The sequence below is a fragment of the Poecilia reticulata genome, linkage group LG18 (genome assembly GCF_000633615.1).
Source record: "Poecilia reticulata strain Guanapo linkage group LG18, Guppy_female_1.0+MT, whole genome shotgun sequence".
NCBI classification, from domain to species: Eukaryota; Metazoa; Chordata; class Actinopteri; order Cyprinodontiformes; family Poeciliidae; genus Poecilia; species Poecilia reticulata.
In genome coordinates, this window is record NC_024348.1 from 5,621,034 (window position 1) to 5,646,949 (window position 25,916).

The 25,916-nt window shown below is 41.7% G+C and overlaps 1 protein-coding gene across 6 annotated transcripts in view; it reads left to right on the plus strand.

Moving 5' to 3' along the window:
• Positions 1-25,602, plus strand: part of nhsl2 (NHS-like 2) — a 120,359-nt gene extending 94,757 nt beyond the window's left edge. For all 6 annotated transcript variants that reach the window (XM_008435153.2, XM_017310488.1, XM_017310489.1 and 3 more), the window contains 8 exons: positions 4,417-4,559; positions 8,050-8,299; positions 14,212-14,394; positions 14,824-15,925; positions 16,038-17,190; positions 17,289-17,598; positions 17,734-17,851; positions 18,268-25,602. In XM_008435153.2, the coding sequence (XP_008433375.1) occupies positions 4,417-4,559; positions 8,050-8,299; positions 14,212-14,394; positions 14,824-15,925; positions 16,038-17,190; positions 17,289-17,598; positions 17,734-17,851; positions 18,268-18,607 (3,599 nt within the window). In that variant the 3' untranslated portion in view covers positions 18,608-25,602. The remainder of the gene's footprint in view (positions 1-4,416; positions 4,560-8,049; positions 8,300-14,211; positions 14,395-14,823; positions 15,926-16,037; positions 17,191-17,288; positions 17,599-17,733; positions 17,852-18,267) is intronic.
• Positions 25,603-25,916: the final 314 nt, after the last annotated feature.

The window sequence follows — 25,916 nt, forward strand, 5'->3', positions numbered from 1 at the left end:
TTCCTTTACATAGTACCATTAATATGTACACATATAGACTCACTGGTGGGTAGAATGAATTGTCTTCCTTCTTCTCTTCCACTCTCACTTGTTTTTTTTTATTATCTTGTCCTCTTCCACTCCTGCGACTTTTCTGCTTCTCCTCCTAACTCCATCTATTTCTGTCGTATTACTTTGCCCATGGCTTTTTACCCAATCATTTTTTTCCCCCCAACATTGCTCTGTGTCTTGTCACTTTATAGATCAGATTTTACTTCCGTTTATATTTTCCAAAGAAATATCCATTTGAATGTCTTAATTGCTTCCATTATATCTGCATTACATTAGCCCGGCAGCCTATAAATCATTGTTCCATCTCCAATAAGTCTCTTTCTCTACTTTCCCACCTCTCAACTGTACCCTCAATTTTTTTTCTCCTTTTCTTCGTCTGCCATTTGCCTCACTCTCACTCCTCTCACTCTTCCTCTCCCGAATCAGTTTGTTTACCCCCTGTATCTTCAGACTCTTGCTGACACCTCAGTTCTTTGGGCCACTGCAGTCTGGAAAGAGACGACTTTTAGCTCCTTTTCACTGTTTATTATCTGGCTGATCCAGCTACTTTTGCATGCAGCAGTCAGGCAATTTTTAATCACCACAAAATTGATTATTTTCTCTAACGAGCACCCGGTGTGTAATATGCCTCAGCGACGGTAGGCGGAGGGGAACGTACCTCATTATGACAAGTACGGATTGGCCAGTGACCTTGCTGAGGAGTTAGAAGCTGTGAAATGTTAAATGCTTTGCAACCGTTTGACTATCAAGTGTGCCGTTCAAGTGATTGATTAGGGAAACATTGATTAGTTGTGGAGGAAAAAGTATTACAAATTTGTAAACAACTCAACATTTTGGAATAAAAAAAGTGTCTTCCGGTGTGTATCTTCAAGCAGTTTAGCTTAGCATTTTTGGACTGGCATGAAGGCCTGGGGAGTTTTGTCCCCTTTAAATAAAAAATATTTTAAAAGTATAGCTGTTGAACTATTACAATAGGTTTTTCTTTTTAAATTGAGTGTAGGTAAAACCGAGTTGCACTGAAGCAAACCTGCACTCTAGCCAAAGGTTTATGTGCTAGCATGCTCTTCAACACAAGTTTAGCTAGCTACAATTACAACATGCTATCTTTTTGACAATTCAACTGCCTTTTAGCTGTCTTTGCCAATTAAGCTATCTAGCTAAGTGGTGCTGTTTGATGATAGAGAGCACATACATTAGACACACAACTTACCCGTTTTATGTGTTTGAGGAGTTAGCAGTTCTTGAGCATTGATGGTTTTCTGGTAAATGTGAGGCAAACCTTGCTGCTGTTTTGGTTTTGAACCAACCCATAATATGACAGAGATTTTTGTCCGATCTCTGTCATATTATTAAATCATGAACTCTGACCTTAACTGAAGCAAGTGATGAGTTCTTAGACGGTTTTCTGGGTTCGTTGGTGACGTCCTTGATGAGTCACTGATGGTCTCCTGGAGTCATTTTGGTAGACCGTAATCTTTTGGGAAGGTTCACAGTTCCGTGTTTTATTCCACTGGTGGTAATAACTCTTAAGTGCGGTTCACATAAAACTGGAAGCCATAGAAATGAAACCCTTTCCAGGCTCCCAGCTGCCTTTCTTCTCAGCTGTTATTGAATATCTTTTATGCGTTTGCTTTTGCTTCCTTCATTTTCAGACGGGTTCTGTAAGTTCAGCAGAAATGAGGCTCCGATGTGACCTGAACACAGCCGTCCAATGACTGTTGTTAATTCAAAAGTTGTCACGGCGGGTGTGTTTTCTTTTTCCTCATTGACTCAGGTTGACATGCCTATCTGTTTTCCCTTAATAATTTAAATCATCATTTAAAAATGACTTTTTGGATTTACTTTTACCAACTTTTTAAAAAAGTTGTGAAAGCATGAGTATTATTTCATTTAAGATCTGTTTTACAGTAAATAGTAGCCACGATTGTGATCCCTTTTGTAATTAATAGGCAGAGGGAGCAAAATCAGCAACCAGATTAACGTGGTGAGTGTTTGAACTGGAAAGAGGCAGAGTCTGTCTCTAATTTATGAAACATGGCCTTAAAAACCTCTAAGATTCTACAGCTTACCGCCGTCTATTCTGCCTTTGTGTAGTCATTTTTTAAACTTTCCACACTTTTTCCAACTACAACTAAAACCAGCTGTATTTTAGTTGAAACATTTTAGTATAACAACCTTGTTTAATCTTTTTTCAAGTGCACTGCTTCAAGACTTTCTCACTTTGCTTTGATAAAACTTTTGCAAAGTTCAAAACGTAACATCTTAACTTGTAGTGAATGATTTGGAAATGTTGAGCTCGCGGAGGCTTCCTGTGTTTCCTTTGATGTTTGGAGACATATTTGCGCTCATACAGAGTGAGATCCCATAAACAGTTGTCTTCTGCTGGCAAGTTTCACTTGAGCGAGGAAACATGCCAAGAGCGATGATTCCCAGTGCCATTTAAGGCTTCACCAAAGCTGTGGGTGGTTGGACTGTCTGCACTTGTTCAAAAATGCAGCATTATTATTTAATACACTGTTGCTCTGCTGTTATACATTAATTACTGTGCATGATTATAATGTTGAATCCAAATCTCTCCCACGTTGCCTCGCTGAGTTAACGTCACCCACCCACCCTACTTTTCAAAAATTATTTGCATGCATAAAAAACCTTTTTGCCGGAAACCAATGAAGATTAATAAATGAACTCAACTTCATCTTAAATCTTAAAGGGATCCACGACATGTTGGTCTAAATATGTTGTAATTTTCCTATCAACCAATCCGCTGTAGTTTGATAAGTAAAAAGTAAGAATTACTTCAAAAATGTAGTCGAGTTTATTGATAAAACTCAAGAAGTCAAGGTCGTGGAGGCTGACTGGGGCAGCCCACAAACGTCTGGATTGAGACAAACTGCCTCAAAGTTTTTATGTGGCGTTATACACGAGATTTCTGCTGAAACAAACAGGCGTGATCAGTTTGCTTTAACTATATCAGCCAGAGCAGCTAACATGAAATCAAAACTCATAGTGACAAAGCAGATAATGACTGGATGATTAAAGTGACAGTGAAAGGGCTGAACTTATTATACTTATTTTATAAAAATTACTGTTTCAACTGGACAGAAACAGTCATTTTGTAGGACGCAGCTAGCATTCGTCATCTACCCAGAATGCATTGCAGTGTTAACAATATGGCAACGTCTGAGCGACTGTATTTGAATTTATAAAAACTAAACAGCCTACATATTTTCAACTGTGTTGCTTTTACATCTGAAAGGAAATGTTTCTAAAATAAAGTCTATTATCACAACTAATCGTGGACTAAAGGGCGCTCAGTCCGCTCCGAGGACTGTATTTCACAGATTTGACATAGTTTTTCCCAAAGAAAGCCAGAAGAAATCTAGTCTAATTACTGCAAACATGTAGAAGAGGGATGGTTTGAATCATGCATGCGTTGGAACGACCCAGTCAAAGTCCAGGGATAAATCAGATTGAGAATCTGCAGTGAGACTTGAAAATCGGTTTTCACAGATGCTTTTTTCATCTCTTTTGACTAAGCTTGAGTTATTTTTGTAAAGGCAGATGGATGCGGGATTTAAATACCTTTGCGCATGTTTTAATTGAAACCTGTGATCCCCCTGAAAACTGTACAACTGCATTGAAAAGTTGCTCTTCAGCCTCTTTTGAAAAAAACAACAACAACAAAAAAAACAGGCCATTTCCAAAAAACCCAAGAAATGATCACTGTGTTGTAATCTAAGATGGCATGTCACCCCAATACTAAACACATCCAACTTTCTTTACTCTGTTTTTTGCTGTTATTCAACCGTGTTCAAGTTAAAACCCGTGTCTTTCTGATGCTGCTGTTTCATCAGCAGGATTGCATTGGGGACGTCCGTGTGTGCACATGTGTGTCAGACAGCTCAGTGGCGACTGGGGTTTGGGTCAGGAGTGTGTTTTGGGGGTAAAGGATTGGCTGAAGGGCTGTGAGGGGGAGTGGGTGTGTGGTTAGGAAGGTGGGGGTGGATGAGGGTTTTAGGAATCTGTTTACAATAGCTGGAGGGGGAGAGTTTAAGCTCCTAGCAAGAGGGAGAAACTCAGATATCCAAAAGGAGAGGGTAACTCGACGGAGAATGTTTGGTTTAAAGGAGAACAAGAGTCAGGAGAACCCAGGAGAGGATTAAATGTAAACCGAGGCAGACTGTTAAGCTGGCAGAAGGTGCGCCGGGGACTCGCAGGAGGGAGGTTTCCCTGTGATGTGAAGCAACAGCTCTGCTGGATCTTTGCTCTCAGCCATGCGCCTAAAATATTTGGTGTGTGAGTTTGTGTTGTGAGCTCTAGATTAGGTTTATTTGCTTCTCACTGTGTGTTTTTGTGCGTGTGCAGAATTTGAGGAGCAGTTGTACGACACCAAGCTGACTGGCCAGACGTTTCGCCATCCATCCTCGCAGAGCTCAGACGACACGTCCACGTCGCTCAGCCGCTCGCCAGTCTCTCTCAACAACAAGAGGCCGGACTTCATCTTCCTGGTAAACAAGCACGCATGCAGGTTCTGACACAAAGCCTTTTCCTGTCTCGTGTTGCTGAACCCTTTTATAAATCTTTTCCACATTTTGTTTTGCTGGTAAACAAAAACACATGTGGTCAGTAGTGATCACCTAAAGTCCTTGTTACCTTAAGATTCCCTCAGTTCTTAGTAGCATAGATTTAGCAAAGTGTCCGATGCGTTCCTCTGAGATATTGGTCCAGGTTGAAAAGATGACTTCAGGTAGTTTTTGCATATCTGTCAGCTGCACATCCATGACCTGAATCGCCTTGTCTGACACATCCCAAAGGTGCTGTGTTGGATGGAGGTCTGGTGACTATGGTTAATGCTAAATGGTAAATGGTCTGTACTTGTAAAGCGTTTATCAAGTCCAGAGTACACTCCAAAGCGTGTCACACTACATTCCATCATTCACATACACATTCACTCGCTGATGGTGGCAAGCTACTGGATAGTAGCCACAGCTGCCCTAGGGACGGCTGACAGAGTTACCCAAGGACACAACAAGAGAGTGGGGGTTCAAACTAGCAACTCCCTGATTACGGACGAACTCTTACCACCGTCGCCCCAAACAACAATGGTAGCGACCACGATGGAGGTAACTGGAGTATCACAAACTTATTGTTGTGTTCAAGTCACATGTTTGAGTTGATCAGAGCTGGGTGACATGCCCCATTATCAACCTGGAAGTGGCCACCAGTGGATGCGTACTCTGAGGTCATAAATGGTTCGACATGGTCCACAACGTGTTCAAACATCGCTCACTTGCTACTGAGATGTTCAAATATCCCTAAAACCAACCGAGCTTAGCCAGCAGGAATGGTACTTGGTTTGTAGCCCATTTGTTTCAAGGTTCCACATGTTGTATGTTCAGAGATGCTATTTCACACACACCTTGAGTGGCTATGTGAGCTATACTCTATCTCCTACTTCAACCCTACTTCAACAAGGCAACTGACTGCTGCTCCCTGGATATTTTCTCTCTTGTGGACTGTTCTCTGTAAACCCAGGAGACGGCTGTGTGTGAAAATGCCAGTAGATGAGATGCTTTAGCCTGTCTGGCACCAACAACAACATTACGCCACTTTGTTCATTCCCTTTCCTTCTCCGTTCTGACGCTTGGTTTGAACTTCAGCAGGTTGTCAGGTTGTGTCTACACTGTGAAAACTAGCTTAACACATTGATGTTTAGTGTTTTATTTCTCCAACTTTTCAAAACCTTGCCATTCTATGAAATCCCACAGAGTCTTTCTGTGCTGGCTAGGAGGGGTGTACAGCTTCAGTAACATAATATTGTGCTACCTTTTTCCTGTCTTTAAGACACAGTGCCTCTAACACATCCGGTGTAGGCATTCAGGTCAGATGCAAATCAGTCCAACTGGACACAAATATTACTTGCATGGAGAGCGTGAACACTTTAAATACAATCTCATACAAAGACATTCTTTGAAATTGAGACAATGATATTTTGATCATGACTACGATTCTCTATGTTGTGGCTAATGATGGCTTATGCCACAACAATGTCCTGCACAGCAGAAATATGAGAAATTAATGCTTCTGCTTGATTATTTTTGCTGCTATGTCAACTATTGCAATTACTATTCTAATTCTTGTGTAAAGTAAGTTGGTTTTTAGTAAGCTTGAATATTTTCAGTTTGTGATTGATGGGATCTTTTGTACTGCTCATGTTGTAGCTACAGGTGCATCCTCACGTCAATTCATAAGATATTTCCTGCTGTAAATTCAAATATTTGGGATAAAAATGCAACCTGAAAAGTAAAGTTTCGCCAAAGGACCTTTCATTGACATTTGAATTAAAACTTAAACGACAGGAACAATTTAAACAAGTTTGGAATGACCTTGGATGGTGTTACTAACCCCTTCACTTCAATCGCTCCAGTTCAGACTTTAATCACTAAAACAATACTGCGTGATTATTATTATTATGATTTTCCCCCCCCCATGAATCGAGCAAATGACAGCTAAAAGTTGTGTTGTGACTGAACGCCTCATTATGTTTATCATTCCGTTAACACAACAGGCTGAATGTGAATTAGCCGAAAATCTGTTGTACAGCGCAATCCACCCCCTCATTCAGATTCACCAGAGTTAGTCATCATGCTTTTCTTTCTCTCAGCTGCTGTCTATAAACAGATCCTTAATGACTTGGTGTCTTCCAGATGGAAATATTATAATAATCCTTGGGGAAAAAAAAAAAAAAAAATCAAAACACCAGATAACATTAGTGCTATCTGACAGGCATATCCTGTACACAAAGCTGTTACTAATGGATTTTTGTTTTTTAAAGCAAGAGGGGAAATTAATATATTTATATACTTTATAACGAATGTGTCTTATGACTACGGTATCTGTACCTGGATGTACTCTGGCTGCTCAGATTGTTTTCTTGGTCTGCATCACAAAGTATTCACACCGCGTTTACTGCAGCACACTTCCTGCCTGTTACAGCTCTGTTAATTTCATGATTTTATTTGGGTTTTTGGCAGATTCCCGTTAAGCTGTCGTCGCTCTCCGCGCTTCTGCAGCAGCAGACTGACGAGGTTTTTAAGTTTGTCCTTAAAGATGAACTGCAGTGTTTCCTGCACTGCAGAAGCAGTGAACTTTACATCTCGTCATGTCAAAAGCACAAACTTCACTAAAGTGTATTAGATTTTGACACCGAGAAGGAAAAGTGGAGAAAGGGATACCTGGCCTGCAAATCTTTTCAGCAGTCTCTTCAACATTTTTGTGGTGCGCATAGATTCTCAATTAAATTTAAATCTGAACTTTGACTGGGCCATTGTAGCCCAGCCCAAATGCTTCATCCAAGTCATTTTATTGTAGCTCTGTGTTTTTGTTTTTAGTTTTCCTGATGGAAGGTTTCACAGCGTTGCTCTGTTATTAGCTGGATCCATTTTCCAACCCTCTCTGAATAGCTTTCGCTTCTAAATAAAAGCATTCCCACAGCATGATTCATCCATCCCCATGTTTCATAGTGAGGCTTGTGTGTTCAGGAGGATGTTCAGTTTCAGATTTTCTCCATCCATAATATTTTAAATGCTTTTTTTTAGCAGAGGACCTACTTTCCTCCTGTTTTTTATTTATTTATTTTTGCTGCGCTAGCACCCATGGTCAGTTTAAGTTGCCGGTCATGTAGTAGTTTTGTAGCTGGTACTCTTGCAGTAGCAGTAATTTTTTTTAAGCAAAAAATTATGAATGCATCTTGAGGAATTTATTGCACAATTATTTTCAGTGGTGTGAGAGTAAAGGTGGATGAAGAGAAATTCAAGTCAAACTTGAATTTTATCTGTAATATGTTTAAAAAAAATGTGAAAATATGTTTAAAAAAATTGAAAAGGTATTAATTTCTTTAAAGTAACCGCCGTGTTTCTGTGTGTTTCTTTACCTATTAAGACAATATTCCTGTTGGAGAAAAACACAACCTCCCTTTTTGCGTCTCCTTTCTTCTAGCCGGCGTCAAAGCAGCTCTACGAAGATGAAACCACCTCCTCCGTGTTTGGCCTGAGGTCTGTGGTCAACCCGTCGCCTTCCCCGACCCCGTCCCCCTGCGGCTCGGATCGCCCCCCTCTGGGCTGGAGCAGCAACAACAGCAGCAGCAGCACAGCTACGTCCGCCACCACGGGGCCGCCCGTCGCTGAGAAACCGCGCTGGCACCCGTTACGACGCACGCCGGCTCACTGCATGCCACTCGACGTTACAGGTACGGCAAACATATCGAAAACGCAAGAATGCTAAAGCGTTTTGAGGAGCTCTGGCTGTTTCTGATAACTGACGGACTTCGGCTGGTTTCTTGGCTGTCCATGCTTTGCTCCATTTCACATTATTACACGTAACTTAATTTCTGAACTTGCTCGTTTTGGTTTCTTTCTATGTATGGACTACTTTTGTTTCTACCATCACCTGGTGAACATTTTATGTCAAAGCCACATTTAGAAATAAGTTTACTATAGAAAACTGAGATGCATTATTACAAATCCAGATGTGCCACTAACTGTGAAAGGAGGCCGCACTGCCATTTATTTTGAAAACTGGTTAAAAACCTGTTATGAACTGCTGTCATTCCTATCTGCTTTATGGTTGATTCTGATTTTAACAAGAACTCTGTCTTAAAAAGGTGACATTATGTGCTCAGGTCAATAAGCACACAATGAAAAAGGAACTATTTGTAATCTTATCAAGACACTTTTTTTTTTTTTTTGCATTTTCTGAACGAAACACTGACTGAAGATGGTACACAAACACCAATGTTATTATTTCAGGTCACTGGAGTACAAAAGTAGGCTAACATAGGTCCTTTACCTTCAAACCTGGCCCTGTTACTGTACTTCTTGGAGCTGACAGCCCTAATGAGCCTCCGAGGAAGGAGCCTTCCTCTTGCATTGGATGGCCCCATAAACCGTATATGACCTACTTTTGTTTTTTCTCCTCACTGTTGCTTCCTTATTTTTCTATACCTCTCATTGTTGAGGATGGAAAGTGTAAAATCCGAATTATATCGACAGATGGTAGTAAAATAAACCTTTTTAAAATTAGGATACATTACAGTCATCATCCTGCCTGTTTACTCTCAGTTAAAGGGTTTAACTGAGAGCTATAAGGGTATAAAGCGCATGCGTGTCCGATGACATGCTAAAATCACAGCGCCATCCGGTGGCCTGGCATGACAACTACAGCCGTTTGAACGTGGAACCTCTCCCAATTGGGTTCTGAAAATCCTGCAGTTTTTCCAGGCAGCAGTCTGGTGTAAGCGCAGCCTAAAGCAGGGCTCGGTTATAAAACAACGTCCCAAACTTTGAAGATCTGACAGAGAACTGCTCAAGCCATCATATGGAAATTTAAATACTGCAACAAAAACCTAACAAGATATGGTTGTCCACCGAAATCGACAGGCTGGGAGGCGTCAAGGGAAGCCGGTGAGTGTTGGTGGAAGGACGGATGGAGCCAAATACATGGAAATCCTTGGAGCGTAAGACATGTCAAAGTCCAGACCTAAATATAACTGAGAATATGTAGGAGGGCTTCTTGTGAAGAAGATCATTTGAAACAGTAGAGACATAAGATTTGAAACTAAGTGTGCTGAAAGACGGCTCTGCTTAGCATTAACTCGGGGAGACTAAGTGAAAAAAATCATTTTTCTTCCACTTTGCCATTGTTCCCTACATTGTGCCTTTCAATGACATACATTAAAGTTTGCAGCAACACAACAATATATGGACTCACTGCTCTCTGCATCCACAGCTAACAGGTTGGTGTAGACAGGCACTAGTCTCTCAAATCAGGATGACTTCATTTTCTCACAAGCCTATCGCGAGTCTGCTCTGCTGAAACAAGAATCAACGTCAAGAACATTTTCTCCTCATGACTGCATAACGCCCTCGCCGCTCTCTGCCAGACCCTCTGCGTTGCATGTGTGTGTGTGTGTGTGTGCGCGCATGTGGGGGTGCGTGTGTGTGCGTGCGTGTGCTGTCAGCATGCCACGGTCAGCCTCAGCAACATCTGACACTGCCGCTTCCACTTGTCTAAACCGAGGCTCCCTCTTGTTTGCGTCTCCCGTATGTGTGTGTGTGTGTGTGTGTATTTCTGCATGTGTGCACGGACCTCCTGGTTTTTGGCATAGCAACTGCTTCGTCACCAGGTGCCTCTCCCCTCCTTTTCTCCAGCGTATCCATCTATAGTTAAACATCTCTTTCTCCTCCTCCCCGCTCAGTGGGGGTGGTGAGGGCGGGAGCTTCAGAGGAGAAGAAGGTCAGGTGTATTAATCCACGCCGGCGGTCTTGAATTGCGCGGGTATTCGTTCTGTCAAAGATAAAAGGCGAGTGGTGAAAAGGGGTGTACTTAAAGCTTCCTGGTCAATATCGATTTATGGTTTTCTTCTAGGTCTGACCGGTTGATTTATTCTAAGGATGATGCAAACGAGGAAAATAAATGTCCTGAAGGGTCGTTTTGAATTTGTCAGAAAGCGAGGTATTTAAGAGATTATGCCTATAAATACATCAAAACATACACTCTCACCATCAGAATGAAGAAAGTGAATCAAATACATGCTTAGAGGAGAAAATGGTGGAAAATTCTAGTGTTTCAATTAAAAAATACTTTATTGATCCCAAATGGGACATAAATGTTGCCGTAGCTCGTATTAAATCCAGATTACTCAAAGAGTTATCGTAGACGGTGTTGGCTGTGGGAAGGAAAGCCTCCGATCGAAAACGCTTTTAATGGAAAAAACAGAAAAAGTTAAGTTGCGAATCGGAGCCGATCAAGAAAAAAAAAAAAAAAAAAACGAGCCGGTTCTGATCTCTGGTTGATTATTTGGTGCATCTCTACTAAAATAAAGAATTTATTTTTTGTAATTCTAAAGTATTTTTATGGAATTGCACGTTGTAGTTTTAACTGTTTGCACATTAACAGACAGAATGAAAAAGAAACAGAAAAAACTTACAAAAAACGTACTTATTTGGATACAAATCTAAAATAAAGCAGTAACTCATTTAAAAAATATATATATATATCATAAAAACCAACACAGAATTATTTCTGATCAAGCTGCACTTTGACTCAGCCTACGTTATTTCAAAAACTTAAAGGTGTGTGTAACCCAAGTATTAGTTTTTTGGTACTATTTTTAGAAGCGGATGAACACTGATTACAAGCTCCAATTGGCTCATTAGATCAGTGTTTTTGAGAATAAACTACATGTTTTATTTTACAGAAGTAAATGTTTATAACATCATATTTGGTCCTTTAAAAATAAATCCTGTGTCTCATTCAAATTGTTGCTATTAAACCTGCTCACCTTCCTGTCCGGCGTTCTTTACGCTGAAAGCCAGCAAACAGGTAGCTCACAGACGGCTTACTGTTACCATGGCATCTCCACACTCTTCCTCTCCCCTCCATCCAAGATGGAGAGAAAAAAAAAACCCTGCCAAAAACAGAAGAGGAAGAAGAAACGTGTAAGATAGAAAACAGGAACTGTGGATGAGTAAAATGGATGACAGTGGTTGAGATAATGTGTTTGGCAGGATAGAAAAAAAAAAAAAAAGGATCAATGAAGGTTAGTCACTGCTCCCTCCTCTTCCTCCTCCACTCGTCTCTCGGCCTCAGTGTTGCTGCTGTTGCCCATCTCGCTCCAGCAATTTTCATGAATGACTGTTAGCCAGTGAGAAAACGGGAGAGTGGAGCAGATTGAGAAAAAAAATTTTTTTTTATTTGTTGTTCTTTCTTTGATGCTATTGGTTCACGTTTGGAGTTGAGAGAGTAACCTAGTGCTGATTCTTAGGCCCTAAGTTGTCAAGATAGAGGAATTTTCTTCTACATTGAAGCTGCATATTTCTACAGTTTTTCATATTCAAGTATGATTCTCATGAGTACAGCGCTTCGCGGTTCAGTATTTGCAAATGCAGCAAATACTGAGTGGGACAACTTAAAATTATTTACTTACATTTTTTTCGTAGAACATGTCTAAAATAATCTAAAGAACATGCAGCTTAGGAAGCCAATACACCCAGCACCACAGCTAGTTAGCATGCTACTGTCTGGTGTTTACAAAGCAGCCAATCCAGGAGCGGCATTTATTCTCCCTTGAGCTGATTGGCTGTCCCTCGCAAGAACGGAAATAAGTTCTAAGATGGTTTCCACTGTGCATATTAATGCATGTTCAGGCATATTTGGAGTTTCAACTATTAAAATAGATACTCATGAGAGTTTTTATTGGAAAGTCAACTATTGTTGGGTGGCTGTGGTTCCTCAACCCTGCGAGTACCAGGAATTCACTGCACTTTGATTAAACCCAAATTATGAAATACACACTTGTTAAATTTATGGCTTTAAAGTGAGCAGCTTTCTTTATCTTTATAAACAGCACAAGTTGTCAAGTGTGTCCTGCTGGTATCAAACCTGCAGTTGGTTTCTGTACAGAGGCTAGCTTGAAGCTAAAGCCAGGTTAATAAAAGTGAGGGGGTGATGCTCCCTTTGTTTTTAGAACGTGGCTGTTTATTTTTTCTTCTTTTTTTATTTTATTTATTTTTTTGCATATTTTCCAGTAGCCATCTTTTAGTGCACACCAACAGCAGGGAGTTGCAGTTAGCAAACATTTTTGTTGGTAGGAAAATAATTATGTTTTCCTGAAATACTGCTAATCTTCCGAAGCAACAAATTTTAATTAAGATGCCACTTCCAGGAGACTTCCCAAACCATTGACGCTAGCCTTTGCTGCTGTCCCCTAAACATTAAACTTTGAAAACTTTTACTTCCCTTTCCGTCTTCATCACTAAGTGGTGGCAGCATAAACCTGGGTCCTTTCCAGTTACAGTTCCACTAACACAATTTTCCCACTTCCTTAAAATATATGTTTTCTTGTGTTTCTCATTTTTAAGAGTTGCTAAGTGAAGTGAGCCTAAGCGCTGCCCATTTGCACCAGGGAAACAGAAATTAATGGATAACTAAAGCAACTTAGACACTCTGATTATCTCAAAAAGAAATGAAGTAAAAATTGTGATCGTTCTTCAGTTTCATTTCTATTACATTTTTTTTTCTGCAGATAAAGTGCTGGTCAGTCTGGTTGTTTTTAGTGCAAAAATAAATATGGCTAAGTGCAACTTAGCCTTCATAAAAGTCGGTCACAATCGTTGAATCGCTCTGTTAGGAACTAAATTGTAATCGGGGTGCTAACCCTGACTGGTGTCAGTGTTGTAAAATAATCCTCTGTTACCTCAGCTTATTTTTCTGTTCATTTGCCCTTTTTTACAACATTTTATTTTGCAAACTTTTTTTTTTGCACACCACACCTTGAAAATAATATCGCTTCACTCAGTTGCACAATTTTTGTCTCAGATGTTATTTTTACAAGGAAATATGGAAGAAGAAATATGCAGCGGGGTGAGTAAGAGAGCCGTTTGTTCACGAGGTAATAAAGGGACGTAGCTGCTGCCTCCAATGACTCAGCGCTGACAGGACATCAAACGAACAACAGAGCAGCAGGTGTCTGTCAGCATCTGCTGCAAATCTGCCTGGGTTTAAAGACGTAAAACATAAACACAACGGAGGCTGTCCAGTTGAAATCTTTGTTCTACGCCACTTTCTTGTTTTTAAAAGAGGAATCGCACGTCACAAATGTGTAAATGTCCTCTGCTCAACAATAACCAGGAAAGTTGTTTTGCACAATTTAATCTAACCCAAAAGAAAACCATCTGACTCCACATTTAAGCCTCTCTTCTAACACTGCAGTGTCATTGGTAGGGATGCACCAATCTAAAAATGTATGCCGATATTGATGCACAATATTAATACTTTTGTTATTGATCGAACTAAGGCCACATGGCCAACTCCATTCAAAACTCGTACAACAAGGTGGAAATAAAATTTGTATTGGTCCAGTTTTACTTAGCCGAACAATACTGATATGCTAAAACATGACTAACATTGGCTGATACAGATGTTGAAACTGACATATCATTCATCCCTAGTAGTTCGTATAAGTCACTGCAGTATTTGGGCAGAAAAAATTGCAACAGAACTGACCTAAATAGCCTAAAATGTGGGAAAAAATGGTCACATTTAATGCACCAGAAGGTTCATTTCGCATGCTAACTGCCCGCTCTCGTCTGTCTCCTCCAGGTGAAGTGGGAGCAGTGAAATTCCACGGTGTCGACCTCCTGCAGCACTCCCCATCCCCGTCCCCCTCTCCTGGGGACTCCTATCCCCAGCAGCCCCACTCTCTGGAGCTCTTCACGGACACACCACATCAAAACCTCCCAATAAGGAAGACACACTCAGAGCTTGACACAACCCTGCCCACAGGTTGGTTCAGTTGCCAGAAAAACATAAGTCTGGATTCAGTGACATTTTATTTTTAGTTGTAATATCTCAATCAACACTCATTCTCGTCATAAGAGCTACTGTTTCTTACCTTGCCGCATACAAAATATCATTTAGGGGTGCTCACTATATCTGCTTTAACAATGTTATTGGGCGATGTCGATAATTTTCTACCATTTGTAATGGTTCCACATTTAAAACTGGGCCAATATTAACAATTCATGTTGATATCCATCTTGTTGCCATTTTTGTGTTTGTGTCAGGAGGGGAAATAATTAAATGCATTTGATTTTAAATATAAGATCAAGTTAAATAAGACTTCTAAAAAGAGTTTGAGAAGAATCAAATACAGATAACATTTATCTAATTGTAGACACGTTCAATTGTTTCCTGCCCCTTTGCCCCCTACAGATAACCGTTTGGGGCAACGCCCCCCGGAGCTGCTTCATACAGTAGCTATGGACCACTCTGGGTTGCTGTGCTCCAACACACCCTCATCCACCTGGAATGGCCCAAAAGGATCCACATTTTCTCCTGCTGCGTGGAATGAGACGTACAATTACAACATGAGCAAAGGTCCAGCAGTTCCTCCCAAACATCACAGTGTCATCGGTCATGCTGGCGGGATACAGGACAGGGTCATGCTGGTGAGCTCGGGACAGTCTGTGAGCTCACACTCCAGCTCGTTTACGTGTGTGACGGACCCGACTGGGAGAACAGGAAGCAGCGGGTCAGGGATCTCTCCGCCGGTGGTCACAGTGGGAAAACGGAGGGAAACAGAGGGGGCACCAGCAGACGGAGGGCGAGGGGGTGGTGTGGAGGCAGGGCGAGGAAGGCAGAGGTCAGCACGATCCATAGCGGCTCAAAACGCCTTCAAGTTCCGGGAACGTTCCCTTTCCACGCCCACTGACTCCGGGTCCTTTTGCTTCACAGAGGGGGGGATAGAGCCAGACTTGACCATCACCACTACTGGTAATGGGAACACTATGGTAATGGACCACCATCAAGAACATCATAACTATCTGGGACACGGGGAGAACTATGCCCTTCTTTACCCTAGAGGAAGTTCTGAGGATAGTGCAAGTACTACGGACACTATTTCTGTCACGGCTTCAGATTACAGCACAGAAGGACGCTTGCGCCTTCGCTCTCGTTCGATCTCACTTAAGAAGTCCAAGCGCAAGCCTCCACCCCCTGTGAGAAGTGTTTCCTTAATGAAAAACCTTGGAGAAGCTGAGGGCAGAATAAGGCATGGGGGCGGTCTTTACCGAGACGGCAGACCAAAGAGCCTGCACATACCCAGGGACAACTTCCCAGAATTCCAGCCAGATTTCCTTTTGACAAGCTCTTCTTGCTCCTCTAAAGCCAGTGTAGGGGAAAAGGAGCTGGGCCCAGGGGGTAACGATGGACCTCCAAGTCTGGAAGTCCAGCCACCTGAGAGGGAAGGAGAAACACAGATGACCTTCCCAACTCACTGGCAGCTGGGAGAGTGGAAGAGTAATGACCCCTACAGGTAAAAAAAAAAGCCTCAGATGAATAAATGTGTCAAATGTACTCCACTTTGTAAATTTTTTTTGTTAAATTATTGCCTTCTAATCATTCTTCCATTCTTCCTTCTTCCTCAGGTCTTTATCAGGCTCCAGCACAGCAACAGGTACCACAGTGATTGAATGTATGAAAGTGAGAAGTAGCTCAGAGTCCCTTCTAGATTCTCCCTCCACGTCCAGAGCCACTTCCCCTTCACAGTTATCCATGGAGACCGACCTTAAGGCTTCCTCACCCTTAAAGCCTCCAGGACTTATATCTCCCTCAAGTGGCTATTCCAGTCAGTCAGAGACTCCTACTCCAACAGTTCCCATGAATCATGGGACAGTAGGTACAACAGGGTGCAAGATGCGTCCAAAGATCCCAGAAAGGAAATCTTCACTACCGTCACCTAAGGACCCAGCAGCCAGGTCAAGACTGTCATTTGAAATGCCTGGAAATGCACATTTGGAACTGTCATCACTAAAGCCAAAGCAGAAGGCAAGCAGGCGGCATTCTGACACCTCTACTGCTGCCAAACCAGGAAAAATCAGCCCCAGTTCTTCACAGGCATTACCTATGGTTACCCAGAACGAGCTAAAGACCATTAGACTTCGGTCTGTTTCACGAGGAGATCTGGAGGACTGCCCCGATGGCGCTTCTGACACAATTGAAGAAGAGCAGCATGGCAGAGACATCAGCGACAACCCAAGCCCACCACCGACTCTACCAAAGCCTAAACCACCTGTAGCTGTCAAGCCTCCATTGCCCAAACGGCCCATGAACCTCCTCCTCAAGTCTCCTTCTCCTTCCTCCACCTCCCCTTTTGCTATTGAATCTCCTCCTGCCTCACCTGTGGAACGTCCAGTGCCTCTTGGCAACATCTACAAAGTCATGAAAAAGCCCAAACCCAAAAAGCCCCCACCACAGACTCCAACAAGTCCTGCCGCTCCCCCAGATTTGAATTTCGCCAATGTGCCACCCACTGCCTATGACCACCCATTCTTCCCTCACTCCCAGTCTCTGTTTGACCTCCCACCACTCCCTGATCCCCAACCTTTGCTGGAAGACCCAATGTTGGAACCTGAATTTGAAGGAGAGCCAGATATCCGTCCAGCACCCGAGGATGGCGGTTCACTTCCTTCTCCATGCAGCTCCCAAGAGGGCCCTGAGCTCCAAGACAAGAGCAAGACTCTACCTTCAAGGATGACAATCTCCTGTCTGGCCGAGCTGTCTGACAAAAAGAAACCCAAGGTGAGTAGGATACTACTTGTTTGCTCTAATTCACAGATGGTTAAATCACCTGCTGTCAAGCAAAGTAAAACAAACATAATTTACACTCCATTATCCAGGTTCCGCCTCCAGTTCCCAAGAAACCAAATGTCCTACTCCTTCCCACACCACTACACCCTTCCACTAATGGGAGCACAGACCGGCAGATTCCACAGTCTGACAGTCCGGTGGGTCTGCGGTCTCCAGTTGGAGCATTTGCACCAGATGACATGGCAGCTAGTTCTACTGGTCTCGACATGTCGGAGCAGGACGAAAACCACTTGGGAACAGATGAGGACAGCTCCAAAGAGTCATCTCTACAGTCATCACTCCAGGATTCCTCTCTCACGGAAATTGGAGAAAAGATGGCAAGCACTGGTATCGGGGCAGGTATGTATTCATGAGCAGTGTTTTCTGGCATTTAAGGCTCATGCAGGAACAGCTTTCACTCGTTGATTTTAACAAGTTATCTAATGTTTTGTGTAACTGAGCCCTATTATAATGGTATCCCTGTGCACTGATCAGATGATTTAGCCGCCGATGAGAAGACTGCTCTCCACATCGCTGAGGAAACGGAAGATGACTTGTTGACCAGCACTCCTACGACACACACCACCGAGGACTTATTCACCATTATACACAGGTTTGAACATGCAGACACACACACACACACGCACACACACACAATCTTCCTCTTACCACATAAGCAGAGGCTTTTTAAAAACCAAAGGCTGGAGTACAGAGTTCCCTAGCAACAGCCCCATCTACATTGCTGACCAGAGATTCTTACTTTGCCCTCTTTTTTTCTCTCTCATAGACACATTTATAGATGCAGGCACAGTCTCTAAGCAACAAGTGCTCATAGTTTTACTTTGTGTGCAGCTGAAATTTGCTTGGAGAACTGAGAAGTAAGAAAATGTTTTCATCAAAACAACAGGGGAGACAATCTTGAAATTCTTTGCCAAGCAAGCAAAAACCAAAACTACCAGTCATTGTGTAGCATTTAAGAAGTTAATGAAAAATATTCCAACCAATTGAATTTATATGACTCTCTTCCAGGTCCAAGCGAAAGGTTCTGGGCCGTAAGGAGCCCTCGGATTCTTTTGGCAGTCGGCAGAGCCTGGTGTCGCCCGTGAAGCACAGCGCCATTGTGAGCGACCATCGGAACCTAACCTTGGGCAGCAGCCAGAGGTCGAGCTCTCGCAACGAGAACTTCATGGCCCTGCTTCAGAAGAAAGGCAGCAAGTCTTCCAGTGGAGGAGCGAGGGTGTCTGCAATGGAGCTCCTGAAGAGCACAAACCCTCTAGCGCGACGTGTCACGGAATTCTCAAACGCCAATGCGTCGGCCGCCGAGGGAGGGGAGGTGCCGTCTCCGTCCGACAAACCCAACGATCAGTGAATGGAAATACAATTTCTAGACGTTGACCTGGTCTGGATCCTGTTTACTACAACACAAACCAATTCTACAATCTGCCACACACAGAGGACGGGTCCTGAACTGTCCAACCTCTGACTGACCATTTGGATTGTCCAATGAAATTGGAGCACATTTTTTGGACAAAATGGTCCTTCCTAGGGTTGGAGCTCAGTGTTTGCCTGTCAAACTCATCAGAGGAGATAAAAGGTTGTTTTTTAACTATATATAGATCTAAAAAAAAAAAAAAACTCCTGTTAAATGAGGAAAATGTATGGGCAGATGGACTTGTGGAGACGACGCTGGGAATGTAGAGATACACGGTGGATATATCTTCATTCCTTTTGGTTTGGTATTAACAACAGATCCGAATCATATCTGAATCTGCAACCATACTGATCTACCATGACACCACTGAGGACCAGGAATCGACTTAATTCAAGAAATAATTGGAATACAATTACCAAATCTGCCTGTGATTCAGTTGCTTTACAGGTGTAACACCTGTAGGCCTCTACGAAGTTGAGCGGTTTTGCGATGGGAAAACTGAGGAAGGTAAACTTGGACATTGTGGCTTCGTTTTCCTCCCCACGGTCAATGCAATAGCATAACAGCCCAACAGCGAAGTGCCAGATTGGACAAAGACAAACTGCATGGGGGATTTTTTTTTATTTTTTATTTTTTTGCCACCAAAGATGAGGCATGAGCATGTCCCTCATTTTGTTGCTCGTGCTGTGACCGTGAATCTTCGGTAAGCATTCCACAGAGGCACCAAGCGAACCGACTCTGCTTGGAAAGCGAAGCACTTTTCTTTCCTTTGACCTCAGAGGTCGTTTACATGGAGAAATCCTGTTTTTTGCCGCTTTGCATTTTGTTTCCCCTCGTCGTCCATTATCTTTTTAATCTGATTTTAGATGTTACGTTTTGCTCCTATTTTTTTATACATTCTTAATGTCTATTTACTGTATATGTTTAATGGGATTATACTGTATGTATTATGTACAAAGATAAATGGAAAGCATCTATCAACAAAGACTCAAAATAGTGTACAAAGATGTGAGAAGCTTGGACTTCAAACTGCCCATGCACACACTTTCAGCACACACACTGACTAAAGAGTCATGCTTCGAAAGGAAAAAAACAAAGAAAAAGGAAACGGCCGTCTACACGAGTTGTGTGTGTGTTTGTGTGGATGCAATCATGCCTGCCGATGTTTCTGCACAGAGATCATGAAGCAGGCCTGGTTATTGAACAGGGTTTTTATTCATTTCTGGTCTCTGGTGTTGGGGGACCAAAGAACTGTTACAAACAGACCACAGAGGACCTACAGTGAGGTTTTGTTCGTGTGAGTGTGTATAGATGGACGCTTCAACTACACAAAGCGAACATGGAGCTAGTGCACAAAGGTTTGGATGGTTTTACGTTTAACGTGAGGTGTGCCTCCCCAGTAGTTTTCATTAGAGCTTGGATGTGTGGATCGTCAAACTGCATGACCTTAATAGATTACAATGACCTACGTGAAGTTCTTTTAGGTGAGTCTTCCTGCTCACTTGTCGCTTTTGAAATGATCCAAGTCATCCTTTTGGCTTAACAAGACGAGGTCTCGGATTAATTTAAAGTAGACAGGAACCTAGCTGGAATTTCAACGATTGTCGCGGATCACTAAAAGGCTCAAGATGAGGTTCGAAAACCTTTTCTCCAATCATTAGGCCTTAATTCAGAGGCATGGGGTATAACCAGAGCAAATGTAGAGACTGGATATGTTTCATGGCAGAGTAAACTTGAAATATTCTTCCACCTTAATTTTGGTTGTTTCATACCCAACAAGTTCTTTGACCATGCATTAGGTTTTAATCCATCAGCGGGAAATTTTGTATGATCCACTCATAGTTTTTTGGAAGGTATTGCGAACTCTGTTCAACAATATCTAGTGACAGGAAATGCGGTAGCTTGTCTTGCTTTGATCAGAGGTCATAATTTGACAAAAATCTGACAGTTTTAAAGGCGATACCTGTCTGGAAGATCAGAACCAAACCCAATAGGCTCATCAGAAATCGTCTGTCCATCCATCCGTCCATCCATCCATCCCGGCTTGTCCTTGCTTTGCACAACCTAGACAGTTTGCTTTGTGAATTAAATCATGACTTGTAGCCTTCACTATAACTATCTTTTTAAATCTCGAAACATTTTAACTTCTTGTAGATTATTTTGGCAAATGTGCTTCAAACCTCTTCCATTCCTTTTGCAACCAAGGTGGCATATGTATCCACTAATGCTGGTTGATGCATATTTTACACATACCAAGGAAAGAAAAGTGAACCAATATAAAGTTGAGTATGTACAGGGGCATGAAGTGACTTGATTTTTGGTGCAAAATAGATGTAGGAAGGAACAAAATAGGCATGCACATAGGAAGGGGTGAGCGCAGACCAGTACTGTTGTTTAAAACAGTATAGAGAAATTATCCCAGTGATAATTAGAGAGGTGAAGTTTGTAGCTAAACTGTCTACTTGTGTTGCTTTATTGAGAAACTTTGAAAGCAAATGATTTGGTTTTCAATTTGGAGAACCAGAAAGAAACCCTCTCTTACACCCACCAGGCCCCTGTTGGCATTGGGACCTCTTAGGCTAAAACCATAGCAACTGCAGCTGTGGAGCTCCTTCCAAGCATTCCTTCTATCAAGGCTTCGATTAGAAGCGGACCAGAGCAAAGTAGAGCCTGCCGTCCAGTTTCCATTTACCACTTAGAAGATTTTCGTAAAGGGGTGAAGGAGCCGTCACTGCCACTTTCTTTCCTCATTCAAATGCATAGTTAATAACCCAAATGCTAACCTGTTTCTGCAGAGCTCACTGGACACATTTCCAGCCCAGAATATCCTGGTTTATGTCACAGTGCCGCATCAGATCAGTCAAGCAACTGGAGTGGAACGGACTTAAAGGTCTGGACCAGTGATTCCGCCTTGCACTCGCATCTAAATGATTGTGGAATCTGTTCTATTTCCAAGATTAAAAATGGCTTCCATAAACCTTAACATTCCAAAACAAAAATGTAAATAAAATAAAAAAAGATTCTGGAGTCGTGAGGAGCCAACTGTGCAAATATTGTTGTGAAGGAGTAGAACGGCCCCGGGGACTCTGGCTTGTCGGACTGAAGGAATGCTGTGAGCCTGCTGCGGCTTTAGCAGACGAAGTGTTGAAAACTGGTTCAGAATGAGGTTCCCTCCGTCTGTCCATTGGCGCTACAGCAGAGGGACGCTCCAGGCATCGAAGAGGTTCTGTTTGTTTAGCCTTCCCCTGTGTACGTTTTGTCCCAGTGACTGTCTGAGTCACCCGCATCCCCGACCACTCCCAGCACTCCTCCTCCTCCTCCTCTCATGACTGGGATCCGTCTCCATCTGTCTCTTTTGCGCCACTGTAACCCCCTTCATCTGGCAAAGAGCGAGTTCTCCTTTCCTCCCTGCATCCTCCTCCATTCTCCCATCTCTCCACCTCTTTTTTCCATCTCATCCACCTCACCGTCTCTCCTTCCCTGTATCCGGTCTATGCATCCGAGCTCAGTATTAGAGACGGCACAGGATGAATGTCAATGAAAGGACTGTTAGAAAACATTGATGCTGTTTTTCCTCTTTTGTTTTGATTTTGGAAAATGCAAAATGTGAGCTTTCCTTTTTCATTATACCATTAGCTCCCACGTAACGCGGGATTCCTACCAACGAGTGAGAGAATGAATGACTGAGAAAGGGTGAATGGATTTTTAAGAGGTGTTTTTGCGTGAAGGACCTTGACTTTCAGAACTGTGAACACAAAGATTATTGGTTCTGAATTCGCGTGTGGATGAGCGGACGAGCAGCGTTCCAGGCTCCTAAACCTGACTTACCCCCCTCCCACCTCCCTGCATGGATGGACCGCGCAAACCCAGGAGGGAAAGCTTTCATCTCCCGACTCTTGCTTGGCAAAGTATCTCTCGGTGCTATTGAGTCGGAGCTCCATCTTGTGGACGAAAAAAGAAGCATCACAAAAAAAAGGCAAGGGGAAGAAAAACACTCTGTCTTTCTTCCCAACAATAGCCTTCAGGTATTCAGTCATTTTGGGAAGAAAAATACATAAATCCATTTCTGACGACTAGTAGAAGTGATGCTTGTTTTAAATATTTAGTGAATGACAACGATAAAACTATAGAACTCTGTGTTTGTTTGCCTTGTATACTGAACTATGGGCGTTGCTGCAGCAACTTCTTGGTCTCTTTGTTTATGAATTTCATTTTTATGATTTCAGTTGCCTTGGTGATGGAAATATGTGTTTTGCACCAAAAATGAATGACATACAGCAGGCCCAGAGGAGAGAACTTACATATATACCCTAAAAGACATTTATGTAACCTTTTCCCTTAACCCTATTTATACACACATATGAAGCTAAATAATCCTCAGACTTCTCAGACAGGTTGATTGGGGGGTAAAAAAAAAAAAAAGAAGTTTTATTTTTGAACTGAGCCCAGATGAATAGGAGCCAAATCAAAGAAGCAGAAGGAAGGCGATGGTTCCATGTGGTTTGGACGCACAAATTCATCTTAAAAAGGAAAAAAAAAAAAGTGTAAAATTGTTTGGACGGCCCATTTGTGTAGCACATTAGCCGTCCACGGTGTGTTCGTAAGACAGATTCCTATGAAGCGAGAAGTCAGGAGCGGTACAGACACGCCAAATCATATGGGTACGGTGGCAAACAAATAGGGATGCGTTCCCTCATGTAAAGATATTCTCACTTATTATGAAGAAGAACACGACGCGCTACGTTACATCTGGTGCGCAGCTCCACAATCAGCCGAAACCTTACCGCCAACACGGAGCTGCATTGGTGCAACAAACCGACGAGTCATGAACCAGCGCAAAGAGCCGGACTGCGTTTGAAAAACCCCCGAACCAAAGAGCCGAGCTCTCTCTGCCTGCAGCACTAAGCTAAATAATAAATAGAAACAAATATATTGACAGCTTATTATATTGGAGAATTACATTTCTATAAATATCTAATAAGAGGACTATATTGAAGATTAACTATTATTCCCCCATTAAATGAAAAGTGCTATTTTAAAGAGGAGTGGGGGTTTAACTACTCTACTGACCTTCCATTTATTTTTTCTGCCCATCTCAGCTGCATAAAACTTTATTTACAGAACCCTCTACAGTTATCGGTACCCATAACATTTAATTGTTTATTGCGGTAGTAAAATATTGCACTGAGCATTTTAGCAAAAACTCCTCTAATTTAATTTATACAGTGAAAGTGGAAAAAAATCCCACATCACAATTTTTGGTGCCCATAAGAAAACGTGTAGTCAATAATGCACCTGAAGCAACTGAATACAAGTGAAGCATTTTATACTCTCATGTGGTTGATTAAAACAGAAAAGCAGCAAAGAGTTTAATCTTTGTGTCACTGTGTCTCCGTAACAACCGTTAAAATCAGAAACATTGGGGGTTTCCTGAAATCTGCAGGGCCTAAATAAAGAAAATAGATGATTTCTCAAAGTTTAAATTCACTGGTTAAACTACATTTGTTTAACAAATTTAGTTTGGGTTAAGTTAAAGAACCACAATACGTTTCTTTTAGCTTTCCAGTAAAAAAAATATACTAGACATTTACAAAAAGAGAATAAATTTTTAATGAAGTTTCTATGGCAATATCATAGGAAAACATATTTGTTACATTTAATTGTAACAAATATTACTAAGTTTGCTAAGTGCTAAGTTTGACTGCATTGTTGATCATCATTTGGAGGCCCTTAATTAGATTTTTTTTTTTTTTTTTTTTGAGAATCTTGTTACAGACTTTTCGGTTTCTGTTTTTGTAGTACCTTCCTCTGCCACTAGAGGTACGAAGGTCAAAGTTTAAGTTTGACTGAGCTGCCAAATGTGGCATCTTTCAGACCTTTAATCAGGAGAGACTGAGCAAAAAATTCTTCACACCTTTGAAATGTTAACTTTGTTAATGTTGGTCAAAACTCTGTGCAAAAGATTTAAAAGCAGGGGTGCCAATAATTGTGTTAATGGCCATTCTTAAAAGAAAATAAAGGTGGAAAACACCAAAATATATCTAAATGTGGGAAGTTTTTCCCAATCAATAAATCTACTCAAATTAAAAGCTACTTTTTCTTTTTTTTGTGTATGAGTTTGACCCAAAAATATTATTCTAGGGCTTCTTACACATCTCTACCAAGGGCACCAATAGATAAAAGTGGAAGATTCTATATTATATTAGAAAGTGAGAGAGGAAGCTATTTAATGGCTTGTTGGAGGTGCCAGTTTCACCACTTGATAAATATAGATGATGTAGCTTTAGCAAAACTTTTATATCAATTATTGATGTTTTTTAGCTGCAGGTGTGAATTATAACAGAAATTATGGATAAACTTTTACACAAAGATGGACAGGGAGGGATTCTGATACCCTCTGAATCCTACTTACCCCACTCCAATGAGTTTATGACAGGCTTTCCAATTAGCCACCTCTTGATCTGTCTGAACCCAGAGTTCTGGACGTCTGAAAGCCCCAGGAGAATGTCGAGACTGCAGTGTTTGGACCGATAAAGTTCTTGTTTAAAGAGGGCAACATGAGCGAGGTCTACCTTCGAGCAAAAACAGTCCCCTAAACTCAGTTTCTAACGCAGCACTGTCGCTGTGAAGGCAGCTTCTAAAGACACACACACACACGTTAATTAGAGAGGAACACAAGCAAGACAGACAGCCAGATTTATTTGAATGATTCTATTTTTGTTACATCTTATTAAAAGTTTAAAAAAAAGTGTATTTAAAGGAATATTCCATGTATGTATTGAATATCCTCTGTTTCCTGGTCCCATCCGACGGTGTAACCTGTAGGCTGCAAAGTGGTGTCCCACACAAATGCTCCTCTCTGCAGCTATCCAATGCCAATGTGATGACAAATGTTATTATATCATTATAAATAAATTATTTTTCTTGCCTAAGCTCTCGCTGTGTTGCAGGTTGTGATTTTTATTTCGAAGGAGTTAAAAGAATTTCGTTGTTGGTCTCAAACTTCATCTTAATAGGATTTTATGTGGCAGAGAATCACAAAGTGGTAAAGTGGAAGGAAATTGTTTACATTTTTTCCCCCCCATAAGATGACGAGAAAAAGAAGCGAAACATTTAATCTGTTTGATTGGAGCTAAAACAAAACAAACCCCCCCCAAAAAAAAGAAGAAGACTGTGTGTGCTCTGTGTGTGCTCAGTTTTAAGTAGGATCATTTTCACATAGTCAGAAACAAGGAGTGGATTATGG